Below are 16995 nucleotides of genomic sequence, written 5' to 3'. Positions count from 1 at the left end.
AGTTGCCAGGTACCAGATGTCCTGGAAATCTCCCAAACTGCGGTTACATTCACTGTGTCCAATATCCCAGTAAAACGCTAGAAAACCCCAAACTGCCTCTCCACCAAGCAGCGCGGATTAGTTTTGGAGGTGGAAATGCAGATGTCTTCCAATGAACAGCATTCACAGAAAACTGGACAGGAGTGTCTTAAATAATCGTTAACCCTTTATGAACATGGGCAGAGGTTTAGGAGATAAAAAGAAACCAGGAGCCTGTCCAAGGGCTTCAAGGAAACATGTATTTAATGCACTGGCTGGCCGCTGAGATGGAGATTCAGGTCTCACTTTGAAATGAACAGTGTAGACAAAATCTTCTAAGAAGTAGTTGTGCGCAGGCTTAATTAAACCGCTGTTCACAAAAGCTTTAATAAAGTTACAGACTTTTTAATTCCGCCACATCTATCGTGTTCTACACACTTGGCAAATAATCAATTTGAATGTCACAGGGTATTTTTTCTCTCCCCGAAACTCAAGAACTGCTTTGTAGATTAAAGTGAATGTTTGTAGACTCAAATTAACTATGTAGACAAAACTGGTGTTTTTTGCTGAAGAAATAACGAAGGAGAGGGAGGAGGAAGGACACGGACAGTACTTGTATCCTTCCCACTATTGAATAATGGGCATGCCAGTAACATCTGGGAAACATCTGTGGTAAAACTCCTACCACTGTACTACTTTAAGGTCCTTCAGGAAATTCAAGCAGACAATCTGGCTTGGGGAATTTCTTGTTCTCTGAAGAAATAATGAATGTTCTGCTCAACACACCCATGTTAAAAATGCCAAGGAACACCACTGCCTGTCTGGAGGGTCTTATATCTTTGTAGGTGCATTTCTGTAGCAGTGCTTGCTCAAGACCACATGGTATTAACCACGTCAACAGATAGGTAGGCTTGCTCGTCCTGACCACCTGAGCCTGCTCTGTGCCAAGTGGATGATCAACCACCACCTCAGTAGTACCAAATATTCTGAGACACGGAAATTCAACTCTCCTTAAAACGTCCACAAAGCCCACGCAAATCTTGTATACCGCTTTGAGGGCTGAGGTGGAACTCAGTAACATCAAATCGTTGAACCTCGTCAGCTGGAGAAGGTCATCTGGTCCAACACCGTGCTCAAAGCAGCATCTGCCAGCACTGGCCACAATGCCGCGCGTGGCGCTTTCAACCAAAAGCAAAAAGAGAGAGCTCTGTTGTTCTGGTGCTGCGGAAGCGTGAAAACCTGTGTTGTGGAAGTTCCCCAAGGCTTGAACCGTGTGCATTTGGGACAGAGTGACTCTGAACGCGCTCCACTGAAGTCCTGCAGATGACCACCACCGCAGACACTAAGTTGTTTGGGCTATTTCCATACCTTCTTTCCAACTTTTGGATGCTCTGTGGACCCCCAGCGCACCTGAGGCCGTGGTCCCCTCCTGTAGCTGCTGTTTGCCTTTGCTGAGTCTGGCAGACCTGAATTCTGCTTGGTCACTTTATCTTTGGGTAGAAATAGGCAGTATTTCAGAGCATTAGCAAATAATGTTATGGTTGTTTACCACAGCTGTGAAAGAATAACAACAGTATTCCACTCCAGTGGTGAAACTATCTGGTGCCCATCAGGATAAAAATCCATTTAAGTAACAGCCAAACTCTACCAGTCAGCCGGGGTAGTTCAAACAGAAAGGGGATGGAATCGGTAAAACAACATAATGAACAAACAGCCAACAGCAGCAGAAAGGTATTTAAGACAAGTGGACTCCATGATCAAATCGGATGCTGTTATTTTAATATCTATCACAGCAATAACTCATTTGCCCACTTAAGGCAAAGCCGTCAGAGCCTCAAACAGCACGCAGCCTCTGAAAGCTTGACACATCTCAACGAGGAGGATTTCACACACGGCCAAGGTCTTCACCGGCAAGGGATTTAAAAACAAGCAAGAGCCATTAAACATAAGCCTACCCCTTTTTTGGCAGCCAGTGCAAAGGACACATGATGAATAACATGATCCTGTCATCAAACGTGTTTGTTCATTTTTCAAACAATAGGCGAAGCGGTGTAGCCAGAGGCTCAGAGACGTGTATGGCGAGGTGGAATGTGTGAGGGGACTGACTTATCAAAGGATAAGACCACGAAGTTAATTGCAGAACCTAGAAATCCTTCAAAACTACTTACGCAGCCTAAGCTTTGCTAAAATTCTTCATTACTTAATTCACTAACTTCAAAAGAATTCCTCAGCAAACCAGATCCCTAAAAGAAATAAATATCTGTCTTCTTAACACCTACATGCAATTAAGGCTTCTGTTTTACCAGGTTAAGAATAGAGTGGCTGTGACACAATTAAGTGATAATGTCAATCGCCCACTTTTCTAGGGTATAGTCTGAACTTGCAAGATCCATGAAATCAGATTATCCAGCTACACAGCAGGTGGAAAAGACAGGAGATAGGAATGAAACACCATCCTGGAAGGGAACACCAGTCCCAAAGAACAAATGCGTTGCAGATGCTTGTGAAGTACCAGGCGCGTTGTCTGAAGTAGCTACACCTTAAATGTTTTGCTGTACTGTTTGACTGGATGCACTGATTAAATCTTTGCTTTTGGTAAAAAGGAAACTTTCCAGTTTTAGGTATTTTATGCCTGTACACATTATCTCCGAGCCCACCCCCTGCAGAGTGTGCAGCTTACGTGCAAGAAAATGCATGGTTTTGGTGTGATTTAGTGCAAGTCGTGCCTATGTACACACACCTGTGTAATTCACACTATATTTAGGCATAATAACCAACAGAAAGTTATACCACGTAACGTTCAAGTTGTATTTTGTGACAGAGCAACTCTTCCACTTACTCTTTAATTCAATAAGTACACGACAAAACCATATTTTTGCTGGTTTTTTTGTTTTCAGAGGCTTAACAACCAGGAGCAGTATTTTACTAAAGTGCTAAAAAACTGACAAGGCTGGATGCACAGCAAATTATTTCGGCACTTTCTGATGGTGAACTAAGGGTGGTTGCTGCTACACGATCTACCAGCAGAGCAGCAACTGACCCTGACGTGCAATCCCCGTAATTACTCACTCAGCTCATCAGCAATAGAAGCGCTGTGATTAAGTTTGTCAAACGCTACTAACCCAGGACATCTCCACTCCCTCCTGAACAACCTATTCCATATAGCTGTGATATTTTTCTCACTCTACACTTTCACTAATAATACCGAACCTGAAGCTTCCAAAATGCTGCTTAAGAGCCCAGAAAAAGGCTCCTCAACAAGTACAGCTCTTGTGTGAAAGTTGGTCTTACTTTATTCAGTAGTTTCTCTCCAAGCAGTGCCATCTATTGGGAAAACTAAAATTTGAGTGTTGCTTGATGATAAAGAAAATACATCTCATTGCGTGTTGACTCTTGCCAAGTACTGATCAAAAAAAATACAGAAAAAGAGAATGAGAATCAACTGTTAAATAACAAAATGTAGAACATTGCGGCAGAATAGCATGCGGCCCATTCAGGGGAGAAAACCTGCTACTGACACCACCAACCACAAAAGACAAGAAGCATTTTCGATCACTTTAGCGTCCCCTTTTAGCCAGGGAGAGAAGGATAAAACAAGGATTCAGCCACGAGAGGAATGGGAAGATTTCTCAAAGTCTGGATGAGCTCATGGCTGGAGATACGGTATAACAGACTGTGAAAATAAAGTTAAGAGCTCTGACATTGGTAATTCTGCAGAATTCAGGTACAGCAAGAATGGAGATCCTGACTCCATTCCCCTCAGAGCTTGCAATAATTTCTTTGCCTGTATGTGGATGAGAACAAGGTGATGAAAAAGATAAACCTTGTTCCCAAGAGGCAAATAATTCAAAACAGCATCACACAGAAAATAAATTCACAAAAAGCACGTTTTTTTTTTTTTTCAGATAGTAAAATCATTCATTTGTAAGGATTTTAAAATGTAACAAATGAAAGGGCTATAATAAGTAATTCTTCAGAGTGTGGGGCAGGGTAGGAATGGAGCTTTTTTTCTGGGCAGCTTATTCCACATTCCTCCATGTCCCTGTTCCCTCCGCTACTTCTAAGCCCCCTTGGCAGCTGTCACTGCTGCTGGTGGCCACACAGACCACAGAGAAGCTACCAGATTTATCGTCACCCTAAAAGCTAGATTTGTTTGTTTGTTTGTTTGTTGTTTTTTTGGGTTTTTTTTGTATTTTTTCCTGAATTTTCACTTTGTTTTCTGTAGCAGACGAAGTGAAAACAACATCCTTGAACGTGCATCCTGCGCCCTGGTTCCCCATCTGCTGACATTAATCTCCTAGGACTCCACGAATGCTGTTTTATTGACCTCTGTGCAGTGCCGTACAGTGATCATATCCCCTAACCAAACCCCACAAATATTCCTAGGAGTGGGGTGGGGAATTGGGTCCACATAGAAAAGGTTTATTTTGAAACAGCACCATTCATCTTCAGATGACTGTATGTATTTATCTCAGAAATGAACTTCCATTATCTCTCAATTTTCGTAATCTCTCAATTTTTATCGTATCTCAGTTTTCCCCATATCTCACTGTATGTTTTATGGGTTTTTCTTAATGGTTGGACTCGGTGACCCTGAGGGTCTATTCCAACTGCAATGATTCTATGATTCTATACCAAGACTCTTATGGCCCATTGGTCCCCAAGTCAAAATCACGTAAAGAACCTTCAAGTTTTGCAAAAAGGTGCACGTTGCCACTTGAGCCCCTGCCAAATTTTTTCCCAAACGCACTGAAATCTCGCACCAAAACGTGCAACTGCGTGCAGTAGGTTCGAGGATATTATCCCTGTTTTAGATATCAGCCAAAAGGATGTTATCCCATGTTTCTGTAAGATAAATGGTAAAGGATACTTGCAGAGAGCAACCTGTGTTGGCAAGAGGATGGACCAGATGACCTGTCTGAAAGACGCCAAAGCTAGATGGCCCCAATTTAGTCTTTTTCTTTGATTAAACCGTGCTTGTGAAAAGCAGAACAAGGAGAGGGTATGGCAGAACCAAGAGCTGGTGGCGCTCTCGAGGAGATGCAAAATCTTCCCTCGGTGGTTGCATCTCTCATTTCTCACTTGCTCAAGGAAAAGAAGACAAATATAACTTTCCTGGACTAGCAGACACAAAACATAACAGAAGTTTCACAATCTCAGGATCTTAAAAAACACCCAATTTAACCGCACAAGCTAAGCAGCCTATGCATAAATTGAATACTACTACAGTTTAAACTCTACATACTTTAGCTATTTCATGTAAGATGTTTGTTCATTGTGGTATCTATAGAACAAAATATGACATACACATATTTTGCTTTTGTGCATATATAGGAACGTAAAACTTATCTGACCCCTGCCACAGTGATTCAAAGACCTATCTTTAGGAGCTCTGTCCCCTTTTAGATGCTTTAAAGTCCTCAGCTTGGCTTCTAGTTGCTGGGCCAGGATGCTACAGGACATCACCCAGGTCTCTCCAGAACACCCCAAATGTCATTATATGTCTATGACTGTTAGGAAATAGACTTTTAGGCTTGACCTAACATGTCCTGTTTAGCTCTGAACGACCAGTGGTATGACGGGCGAGAACAACAAAGCCACGGTAGCTTCTAATCACGTCTCATTTTCCATTGCCTGCACGATTTTGCTGTTGCTTAAAATTTCAAGAGCTTTCGCAGGAACAGAAGGAAGTAGTGGGCTTTGAGAGGTAAACACAGACACGATGAAGACGTATGTTATTTCAGATGCATAGGTAAAGTAACTGTGGAAGTTGTAAGAGGGTAAAAAAAATATATATATTAAAAAAAAAGCTATCGCAATAGAAATGTTTGGCTGAAACTGTGGGGATTTGGGTCCTGACGCCCAGGTCTGCCAGGACGTTCTCTGCATCCCTCACCTCCGTTTGCCCCACAGGTCACACTGTGTGTCTGAGGACATTGTCCAGTCTCTCCTTGAACACTGTCAGGTTGGGGCCGTGACACCTCCCTGGGGAGCCTGTTCAGTGTCCAGCACCTCTGAGTGAAGAACCTTTTCCTCATGTCCCACTGACCCTCCCTGGCACATCTGCTGCCGCTCCCTGGGCTCTGTCACTGTCACAGAGCAGAGCTCACCCTGCCCCTCCTGCTCCTGCTGAGGAACCTGCAGCCCATGAGCTCTGCCCTCAGTCTGCTCCGCTCCAGCTGAACAAACCCAGGGACTCCAGCCGCTCCTCATACGGTTGTGGAGTCTCCTCTGCAGACATTCCAACCTGCCTGGACATCTTCCTGTGTAACCTCATCTGGGTGTTCCTGCTCCATGGGGGGATTGCACTGGATGAGCTTTCCAGGTCCCTTCCAGCCCCTCACATTCTGGGATTCTGTGAAATTAATTAGTTGCATATGATCTTTTCCCTATTATTTAATCTCTGGGAGAAATAATTTATGAGAAGTTCGTTGCATCCAAAATTAATTTCATTGACAGGCTGCTAGTGCAAATAGCGCTGCTACAGACTGCGCTATAGTAAAAATAATATTTGCGGTAAAAATTATCAAAGAAACTAAACTCACTGGAAAAGGAAGCAAAAAAATTCCTCACAAACAGGCCGAGGACAAGATTGTCCCTTTTGCTCAGAAAGAGTAACCCCATCACTTGGCCTGATAAAAGGTACTACTTCTTCCTACCTTTTCCTTCATTGCTTCTTTGCCATCCCTTGACTCTTGCGCCAACAACATTATTGCAATTTACTACTGTTATAAAATTAAGTGCCTCATAATCTTTTCTTTAATAACATTTCAGAATCCATTCAGTATCCTTAAGTGGCGAATGCTGATTTACAAAATACTGATGTAGATTTCTAAGTGTTTTTAACATAGAGAAGACGCGTGTGAAAATCTGTAGGGAGTGGGAGAGGATAGCTTGGAGGACGTAGGGAATAATCACGTCACATTTAAGCCTGTATGATCTGTTTCCATAGAAAAAGGTTAGCGATTAACAAATTCTTGGTTTAGTTCTGTAATAAATGAAGTTTGGCTGGGTATTAAGTTTCTGGGGGGAAGCATTAGCCAGTATGTACAGCAGCAGCCTCTGGTGGTCTAAGAAAAAATGGTAGTATCTGTAAGTAAGGATAGAAATATGTTTTTTAAAAGGATGTATGTACATATTTAGCTATTTGACTCAATCTTCCATTCAACACATTAAAAAACAGATGCTTTTAAAATGATCTGCTGGCAATATGCTTGTTAAAATCTGAACAGTAAGAGTATTAAAATTCATATGCATTCATTAGCATGTTATATAAAAGTAAAATGCTTTTGTCTAATCATTCCTTAAAGTATTATAGTCAATGCTGATTATCAAGAAGTTTTTTTCCTTGGTTCGCATAGCCAAAAAAGAAACCAAATTTATAAGATTGTTACTGAATTGATGACATTTTCTGTCTTCACTCATGAATTCAGTTGGCAGATGTTTTCAAGAACAAAAAATTCTGTCTTATTACAAAACATATTAACCAGGTTTTTCTGCCATAATGTTTGACATGATGTTTATTGCCCAGACCAAATCAGTATCTCTAACAAGCTATAATGTATGACAGAAAGTACATTATTTCATAGTTAAGGAAACTTCCAGCATGAAACAATAAGTACTTTGATCTTTCAAGCACTACGCTTAATGCACTACATGCTCCCATAGTCGTTTTTATTTATGCTTATTTGGTATAAAACTACAGTGCAATTTGAGATTTTGTGTTTTAAGACGCTGCTTTTATATATTTTTGCATATCCCAGATATTTTCTTTTTTTTTTTTTTTCTTTCCCCCTTATGAAAATACAGAAAATATTTAAATAAATTTACCATGGAAGAGTTCCATTTTTCCAGTTCTTGGAAAACCTAACTGCACAAGTGGAAGCATCACCCGGAAAGCTTTAATTCGTTTAAATGGCATTTTTTTTTAATCAGATCGCAACAGATCTCAATGACCCTAAGAGAACAAGTCGATGCCTTGTTGTGAGGATATATTTCATTTAGTCTTTCTGTACCCATTTCCCCCGCTTGGCAAAGATGATGTGAGGTTTGCTCAGGTTTTTCAAAACCCTTTGATGAGATAATTACGAAGCATAGAACACCCTTAAATATTTCCGTGGAGCGAACACGTTTTATTTCAAGAGCCCAGAAACGAAGGGCGATTCCTATAACACATGTAAACCTATGGATCCAAGAGGCGAGAAATACATCGCAAATAGGGCATTGTGGCCATTTGTCCCGCTACATGCTGAAAAAGGGACGTTTTTCAAAAAATTCTCCGTACTAGAGCCTATTAAAGGAAAAACTCCAGAGGATTCTTTCAGAATAAAACCCCAACAGAAAACACGATTTTAGTTAATTCACCACCACCCACACTTTCACTAAAACTTATGCTACTTCATTCCTTGGTCTGAAGAGATTGAAATGAAGCAAAAGTCGGCAGTCACGTTGAGGCATGGAGATGGAGTCACGCATTTTGTATTTCGGGGGTCAAACCTCCTGAAGCCAAATTTCATGCCTCATCAAGCAAAAGAGCCACGAGAAGGTGGAACCGCTAAAAAGGTATCAAAAAATAGGTTCATTTCCACCAAGGGGACACCGGACCAGTGTGCTGACTAAATATACAGCAACATTGTCCACCGGTTTCTGATGGACCTCAAGACAAAACTGGCTGCCCCTCTTAAGAAGCAGGGTTTGAGTGGTGGAATCTTCCAAAAAAAGCAGCAGACAGAAAAAACTGTGGCCTGTGGTGACTACCTGAATATGTGTAAATGTCCTTTTGTTTCCCATCATCAGTAGTGAGATGTTTCTCAAGAGACACAATAATATTAGTGATAGTCTTGCTTCCAGGTTACAAACCTTTTAAACCAGCCAGCACAGCTGTTATTTCTCCTACAAGAGCTGCTACTCTAAACCACAATTAATAGGAAGATATTAAAATGTAAGATTATTTCAACCTATCTTTTGCTGGGTTTTCCTGTTTTCACCAGAAAGGCATATATATTTTTACTGTTTTAACTACACCGCGGTGCTTCTGACATGTTTTACCGTCGAATGGAAACACTAACTTCCATAATAAAGGTTTTGAAAATCGCGTGACTCGGTCTCGAATGTATAATGCATGGTATGTATATGAAGCAGAATGTGTCAAAGTGCAAATAATATTGTTTGTGCCCCCTGCAGAATCTGAAATCCTCGGGTAGCGCTGTTGTAACGATCCCATGCTGGTAGCATTACAAAGTGCAAAGGTTCACTGAGTAAGAAAAGAGCAAGGGACGGAGTTTCCTTATTACCCCATTCTCGAACTACTCTAGCTTAAATATTTATTAAGATATTAATAACTCTCCTCCTTTATCTGCCTTCAGAAGTTCAGCTGAAACACAATGGATGGCTGCTCACATGAAAACAACGCATTATAAGGTAAATCTGCTACCGCACGAGATGAACACAGGTATTTTCCGCAATAGATTATTAATTCAGCAGGTAATATGTTAAAAAATATCAGCCTGTAACTACTGTCTCCCCAGTATAAGACAATACAACACAACGCATGCATGACCTGTGAAGCCAATACATTACTTAAGCTGCTCTAGAAAGTGTTTCTTATGTACACCTCTGTTTATAGAATTATTTTTACAAAGTCTTCTTAAATCATCCTCTTTCTTGATAGCACCATTGAGTTCCTCTGGGGTTTATTTGATGTTCCCCTTTGAAATCAGAAAGGAATGTTTTGTAACTCTACCAAAACTTCACATTCAATAAGTGACAAAAATATCAATAAAGAGCTAGGAACTCCATAAGAACTCTCGAATGCCATCTTGGTAATGTGTTTCTCTTTTAAAAAGTGCACTGTTTATTAAATAATAGGGGCAGTAAACTCGTCTATAAATCATTAAAGAAGGGAGGAAAAAAAAAAACACAAAAAGAAACTTACTCTAATATACATCTGCGTAGTTTCTTTTTCTTTTTGTGGATTTCGGTACTTTTCGTAGAAGTCACGTCGCTTCTTTGTTTCCTTCTGGATTTTGTCTTTTCTTTCCCTCTTTTCCGCAGGTTCATCTGAGCTATCAGAAGACGGCTGTACTTGGGCTTTTGTCTTCTCCACTTCAATATAGTTCTCATTGGGATTCAGTACTATTACTCCATAGCCTTCCTGTTTTAGAAGAGACAGACAAAAATATGAAAAAGGAGATTCAATGCGTGAAAACACTTTGCATGTGCTTTAATGCTCTTAAAAATTTTATATTTATTTCAGTAACTTCGCACAACGTAATTTATAGAAGGGTATTTTTAAGAATATTCTGTTTGTTTCACTTCTGTCATTAAAGGGATATTGATGTGCGAGTATGTGTCTGTGTGTGCACTTATGCTCATACACATCCCTCAGCAGCAGAAAAGTTTCCCGTTTCACCTTTAAAATAATTTAATATGTTGTTTTATTCATAAGCACTTTATACGACTTTTTCAGAAAAGAGTATGAGAACTAAAAGCAAAATATTATTTTAAGAACTCTACATAATGATGAATAAAATGCTTTATACCCAGCCAATAAAAAACTTTAAAATAAAAAGGATGGAGGGATTTCATATATGTGTATATATATATATATATATATATATATATATAAAAGAAAGCATGTGAAAATTATTCCCTGCTGTTTAAAACAGTAAAACCTTTTGTCTGGCTGACAATAAGCACACCAGGCAAAAGCCAATAGCGGCAGTAACAATGAATCAATACCCAAACCGATTCAGTGGTATTGCTCACAAGTCGACTCTTTTACCGTGGGGATGACTTTCAAGCACATCTTTAAATCTGCCCTAAAACTTCACTGGCATCGTGTCCCGCTTTCAACAAACCCGGAGAAAACTCGTGATCCGCGGGACGCTTTTGAACATACCAGGTGCATTTTTGTGCCTCGGTTGAAATATACATTAATTTATGAATGACAAACAAATCCTGAATAAATCACCCAATCATTTTATTATGATTTTTTAAATGACGGCAAATCACACAAGGATTGTGATATTAGCGGAAGATACAATGGCCGTCGCGGGGAGAAAAGAGAAGCACGTGCGCCTCACAGATGAGTCCTTAAAGTCACCGTGGGTTCCCAGTCAAAACCAAGCTGTCCTTTAAAAGTAAATTCTAACAAAGATTTACTTTTTGGAAACGTCTATATTAATTATCTAGCTGAACAGCTTTATTGCAGCTTTTCACTCGGTGCTTCATTTTGCACTTGGGCTACCACGAGGATCAAAGAGGTCCCCATACCTAGGCCGGCCTGAGCAAACCAAGCCCAGGCCAACAAAAGATACTTTATTTGGGCTCGCTTTATTCTAATCTGTTAGAGCCATTCACAAACCTTGTAGCGCATTGTGGCCACTGTCAGGTAGACAGATTGTCACTCGGTGATTTTCTACAGTTGGACACACTCGACTAGTTATCAAAATCGCATCTGAAGGGAGTTCCTACCCCTCGTCCTTGTGCCCTTCTCAAAACGCTTGCCGTGGCTTCTCCTCCCACCGAAAAGAACCAAGTTAAAGGGCACGGTTGCACTCTGCTAAACAGGGTGAAACAGAGGCATTCAGGACGCTGCCTCTGGCGTGAGGGACGTAGTCAAAAAAAAGGTCACCGTAGGCCAAAGAGAAAATTGGCTCCTCGCTCGACGCGGCGCCGGCAGCGAGCGGCCTCCTGTCACATCCCCGCCGGCCAGCACACCGAGATGGGGCAAATACCAACAAACGGGCAAATAAACGCGTAAACAGCAGAGGAAAATTAAAAATTAAGAGGATGATGAGTTTTAAGTTGGAAAAAATATTTTAAATTTTTTTTCTTAAATCAGAAGATAAGTATTAAAATCCACCCGCGCCACGGCTGGGCACGTTAACACGCAGCACTGTGCTATCAACACGTGAAAACTTCCGTCGTGGAACATTAAAAGCCCAAAATCCGACGCAGGGGAGAGTAACACGCACAGACATCACTAAATTACATGTCTCAGGGTGACTTTTGAGCTCACTGGGACCACGTTTTTGTGGCATTTTGCTGTTTTTTGGGGCTCCCCGTGCTGTTTTCTCTTCTCGTTCTGAGCAGAGCCGTCCTGTGCATCGATTCGTTTTGCTTTCTATACAATGCCAAATGCAAAATTCATGCGTTTATTACAGGTCTACTAGTGCTACAGTGATTTTGAAACTCTGTGTCCACTTCAGGCTGACCACAAAACAGACACATAAATCATCAAAGAAGCAGAATTTGTCTAAGTTATTGATTATGTAACTGAAAATTACATGACTCATTTGTCCAATTTTATGAGGACACAATGTCAATTTTTCACATAGACATCAACAGATGAAATATGATTCCATTTTTAAATTCACTATTTCATAAATCAATTAAAAGATTTTTATCAATTATATTTTAGGCAGCGTAACACGTGTCCCTTTAGACTTCAAAAAAAATTTCTCCCAGATAGCAGGCCGTTACTATCAGTACAATTAAAATAATTAAGTAATAACTGATACGGGTTTTCCCATAATCGAGAAAAGAAAGTTCTTACAAATCATATAGTTTTCTCTTGGGAAAGTAATCTCTTTTCAGATTGTTTCGCTTACATGATGTAGCGTATTCCCCTTCCCTTGTACTTCTGTATCCTGAACTGCGAGAGGTAAACAAGGGCATGAGCAAGAAGATTTGATGGTAACACGTATAAACCAACTCAAAAAACCTAAAACGACTGGTAAAATTGTACCCAATTACAACTTCTCTCATTTAGCCTTAGCCCAAGTGTTCGCTAATGAAAATTAATACCCAGCTCTAAATAACATCTATGTAAAATATGCAACTTTTAGGTTCAATTTGTTTTTAAAAACCTGTATTTCGCATGGGCACAGCTGCACCATTAAACTTTAGTGCCATTAGAAAATTAAATAAAAGGTGGAGCAACTCACTGACACAGAGGGGTTGAGCAGACTCAATGCAAAACTGAGTGCATAAAACCACTAATATCTAAAAAACGGGCTTTTAGCAAACGTCAATAACAGGCAAGATACATAGTCTTTGGCATGACTGCTTAGCGAAGACAAAATCACATTCATTAGAAACTATATTTTAAAATGAAAGTCATATTCAGAAGTATATACCTCACGATATTAAAAATCTCAGTATTGGTTACCATGAGGTTATAGCACTATTAAAACATAGTGATTTGTGATGGAAATGGCATCGTCCAGGGGAGTTTTCAAAGCCACCACCAGTAAAACATTAAGAGTGTTGCCAACGCACGTAATAGTGAAGTTTTTTTCACGTGAAAAAGCTAAGCTTTGGTGCACCCCCCTCCGCCAGCCTCCAGCTGACTGAAGAAGCCCATCCCTGCGCTCTGAGAATACAGATGTTGCACAGCAGCCAAGGTCTGCCCGCACCCCCCGTTAGCGCGTCTGCGATGAGACGCAATAATCAGGGCAGACACTGATAAATACGAGTTCCAGCCTCTAATCTGCTAGTTCAGTGGCTACGATTACAGTCTCTCTCTCAGACTAAAACACCCAATTAACGGCTATTTCCCCAAATTTCAATGCTGCAAGGTAAGTAAAGTGTAACCTATAGAAAGTATCCTCCAGGTAGCTACTGGAGGCTGTGTGCAAAGTCCACTTTCAGGTGCATAAATACAAACAGAATTAACACTTATGACTGAGCCAGCACATGACGGCAAAAGGAAAAGCAGGCTGACAAAGTCAAGTGTTGGAAAGAATCACGAATCTTGGTTACAATACCTTTACTACAAAGCCAGAACAATGCAGAAGGGGCTTTTTTCCACGTCCAGAAATGGAGCGGTACTTTCTACCTCTTACTGGAAGCTCAAGCGAGATGTTCGAAATGGAAGGAACACCAATATTATTGCCTCTGACAGCAAGAGTAAGGCTAAAAAATAAAAGGAACCCCGAAGTATTTGAGGTAAAATCCAAATCTTTTGAAACCTCTTCTTCTTGGCCACATGAATAACAAGCTGAAAGCATTCAGCTCTGCATATTAATCCACCAAGATGGGGCACCATATGTGACCAGAGAGGTCAGAGCTGGAGAGGAATCTTTTGACCTGTGTAACTATCTTTTAGGACCGCGAGCAAGGGTCTGAAAGAGATCATTTTCCTAAGCTTTATCAACCTGGATTTTCAAGTTCAGGCTTCTATTTAGATAGCTGGCAACAAGACCGGAGTTAATTCCCGGGTAGGGGGGGAAAAGCGACTGAAAAGTGCTCAGCTCTGCCCATAGTGACGGCGGACACAGCGATGTCCGTTTGTCTTTCTGAAAGACGCATCTTCTGTCCACACCCCATCTTTTCCACGGGGAGGGCGCGTCTGTGTCACCGTTGCGACACCATAGGTGCAACGGTGGGATGAGGTCATGACAACCCATCAGAAGTCACTAGCGAAGCGTTAAAGTAAACGTAGCTGCTGGAGATGCCGCTCAGCTTGAAAAATGCCCCCTCCATTATTTGAGCAATTTTCTCAAGACGTGACCTGAGACTGAAACGCCTGAAAACTCACTTGACTCCGCTTTCTGTTTCCACCCCGTGCACATTTTTTGGCAACCGCACCCCTGCTAATACTTTGCGATATTTCCATCCCGGTTACACCTCGGGTCCCTGAATTCCAGCGCTGTGTCCAAGTGTGTAAAAATGCCGTGTTGCTGCCAAACACACATTGTCCCACCAAGTTCCCGACTTAAAATAGCTCATCAAGTTAGGCAGGAAAAGAAAACATGCCACAAAAAGTTTTTAGAGGACCACCTGTTGTCTATTATTTTTACATAGCACTTACTCATAAATCATAACACAGGGTAATTAATCAAGCTGTCAAAGAGAAGGTCAGAGGTTATGTGGGGGAGTCAGAAGGTCATGCATGGGCTGATAGAGGTCAGGGTCACACCGCATTCCTCATTATCAAGTTGGGATGAGAGACGGCCCAAGCAAACAAAAGTGAAAGCAGATGGAGAAGTGAGTGGGTAAAAAAAAAAGAAGACGAAAATTTCACAAACAAAAAAGAAAAGTGAAAGAAGAATGTCAGTTGCCTTCAAACGGGGAGGAGAATGGGGCAGAAATACATTGAGATGTTCTCAAAAGGTCTCACACAATACAAAGAAACTACAGTTTGATTATTTAAATACACTTAATATAACTTTCCGTCCGATCTTTTTGCAAATATTTACTGGCGCTGCACAACGGGTAACGGTAGTTTTGGATCCATTTCGCATCTGAAGTCAATACTTTCAAGGTGAATTAGACAAAAGGAACCTATTACTGTGATGAATGCTGATGGATATATAAAATTGCTTCTAAATGCTGTTTATATTTTATTATGTTTTATTCCTGTTTGTGGCTACAACCAATAGATGTTCAACAAAAAAATTTTTAACCTGTTTGAGCGATGCATTAAGAACTATACTTTCATATAGACAAATTCTCAAAAACACAAAGCATCATAAAAGTCCCTCCGGATGACACAACAGTTATAAAATATTCTATCATTACACTGACCTGAATTAGATGCAGAATACTGTGCAAAATTAGCTGTCACCCTTTCCTCAAAATCTTTGTTAATCTCATTTTGAATGTTTGCAGCTTTATCAACACATGCATCAATGTCAGCTCCTTGGTTACTGAACCGCTGTACTTGGAAGAAGATATAATTAAAATGTTTTGGCACAGAAAAGGTGAAATTGTATCTTCCCCCGTTCCCTGAGGAGTCTGTAAAACATGTAGGATATATTGACAAACACACACCCTTGTCTAGAGCCCTGACATCCCAGGTCATCCAACTGCTATTTATTTCAAAACATTCACTTTACACTTACCCGAACTGTCACCTGCTGTGTTACTAACTTTTAATGGATATTAGAGCTATAAAAACAATAAACTCTTCATTTCCTTTCTGTTACTGCCTTTTAATTCCTCGCTGCATTTGGTCCGTATCTATTTGCGTGCACAACTGTATCCATCTTATTTCACCACATACAGTGTCTTTGTGCTGGAAAGCACAAAATATGCCATTAGTATGTTTTACTTCGCTATTTGTTAATTTGATGCTAGCGCAGCTATACTAAACAAATCAATGTTCAGGGCTAAAAAAATAACCAGAGCAGATAATCTGTTACCACATTTTGAGTTTACTGCTGAAAAGTTTTGAAACGAATTCATGTTTTACATCTATCTATAATTAGCAACCCAAATATGTCTATGTGTAAGATCTGCAATCCTGTTTTATGATGTTTGTTCCCAAGGCCAAAACTGAATAAACACGTCTGTGAATCGCAGCGATTTCGCTCCCTCGGTTATGTGCTGTGCTCTTGGTAGCGATTTTTCACCAGGATTTTCAGCAGAACATTACTTCTCGCAGCAAGCAAAATATAAGAAACCGAACCATAGCGTTAACTTAATTCTGCCAATAAACAGAAGAGAACTGGGTTCGTGTTCAAACGCCGCTGCAGATGTTGTTTGATAAACCTCAGCCCCACCGCCTCTCCCTGATGTGAATCCAGAGGAATCACTGGGGGCTGAATCGAAGCGAATCCACCCCACATGGGGTGAATAATCCACCCCAGACGGAGTGAATAATCCACCCCAGACGGAGTGAATAATCCACTCGTAACAACTGCCCAGGCTGCGATAACAGGTTCTGCTCTTCTTCACTAAGCGCACGCAGCTTTGGGGTCCATGAGCCCATGAAGGAACGAACCCAACAGTTGACACCTTTCAGTGACACCTTATAGAACCCCTCCTGTCTTCTGAAAGCTTTTCCCCCCTCTCTCCTGAAACCGTTTTACTTTATTTTCTGACAAAAATCTCAGAGGCTTCAGCAGCGTGCACCACCTCAAACAAGAACCTCATGCGCATTCCGCTTCTTCATCAAGATTCTAATTAAAAGGTTACTTGGATTGACGTAGAACTTAACTTTTTGAAAGCTGTGCACCAGAAACAACA

At 40.8% G+C, this 16995-nt stretch overlaps 1 protein-coding gene across 1 annotated transcript in view; it reads right to left on the bottom strand.

The window, feature by feature from the left end:
* Positions 1-16995, bottom strand: part of ARB2A (ARB2 cotranscriptional regulator A) — a 262424-nt gene that overhangs the window by 127235 nt on the left and 118194 nt on the right. The window contains exon 7 of the mRNA XM_080362398.1: positions 9953-10171. Within this exon, the coding sequence (XP_080218524.1) occupies positions 9953-10171 (219 nt within the window). The remainder of the gene's footprint in view (positions 1-9952; positions 10172-16995) is intronic.

The sequence above is a fragment of the Nesoenas mayeri genome (assembly GCF_963082525.1).
Source record: "Nesoenas mayeri genome assembly, chromosome: Z".
Taxonomy (NCBI): Eukaryota; Metazoa; Chordata; class Aves; order Columbiformes; family Columbidae; genus Nesoenas; species Nesoenas mayeri.
The sequence above is the reverse complement of the archived record's forward strand: the minus strand, read 5'-3'. Positions and strand labels throughout refer to the sequence as shown.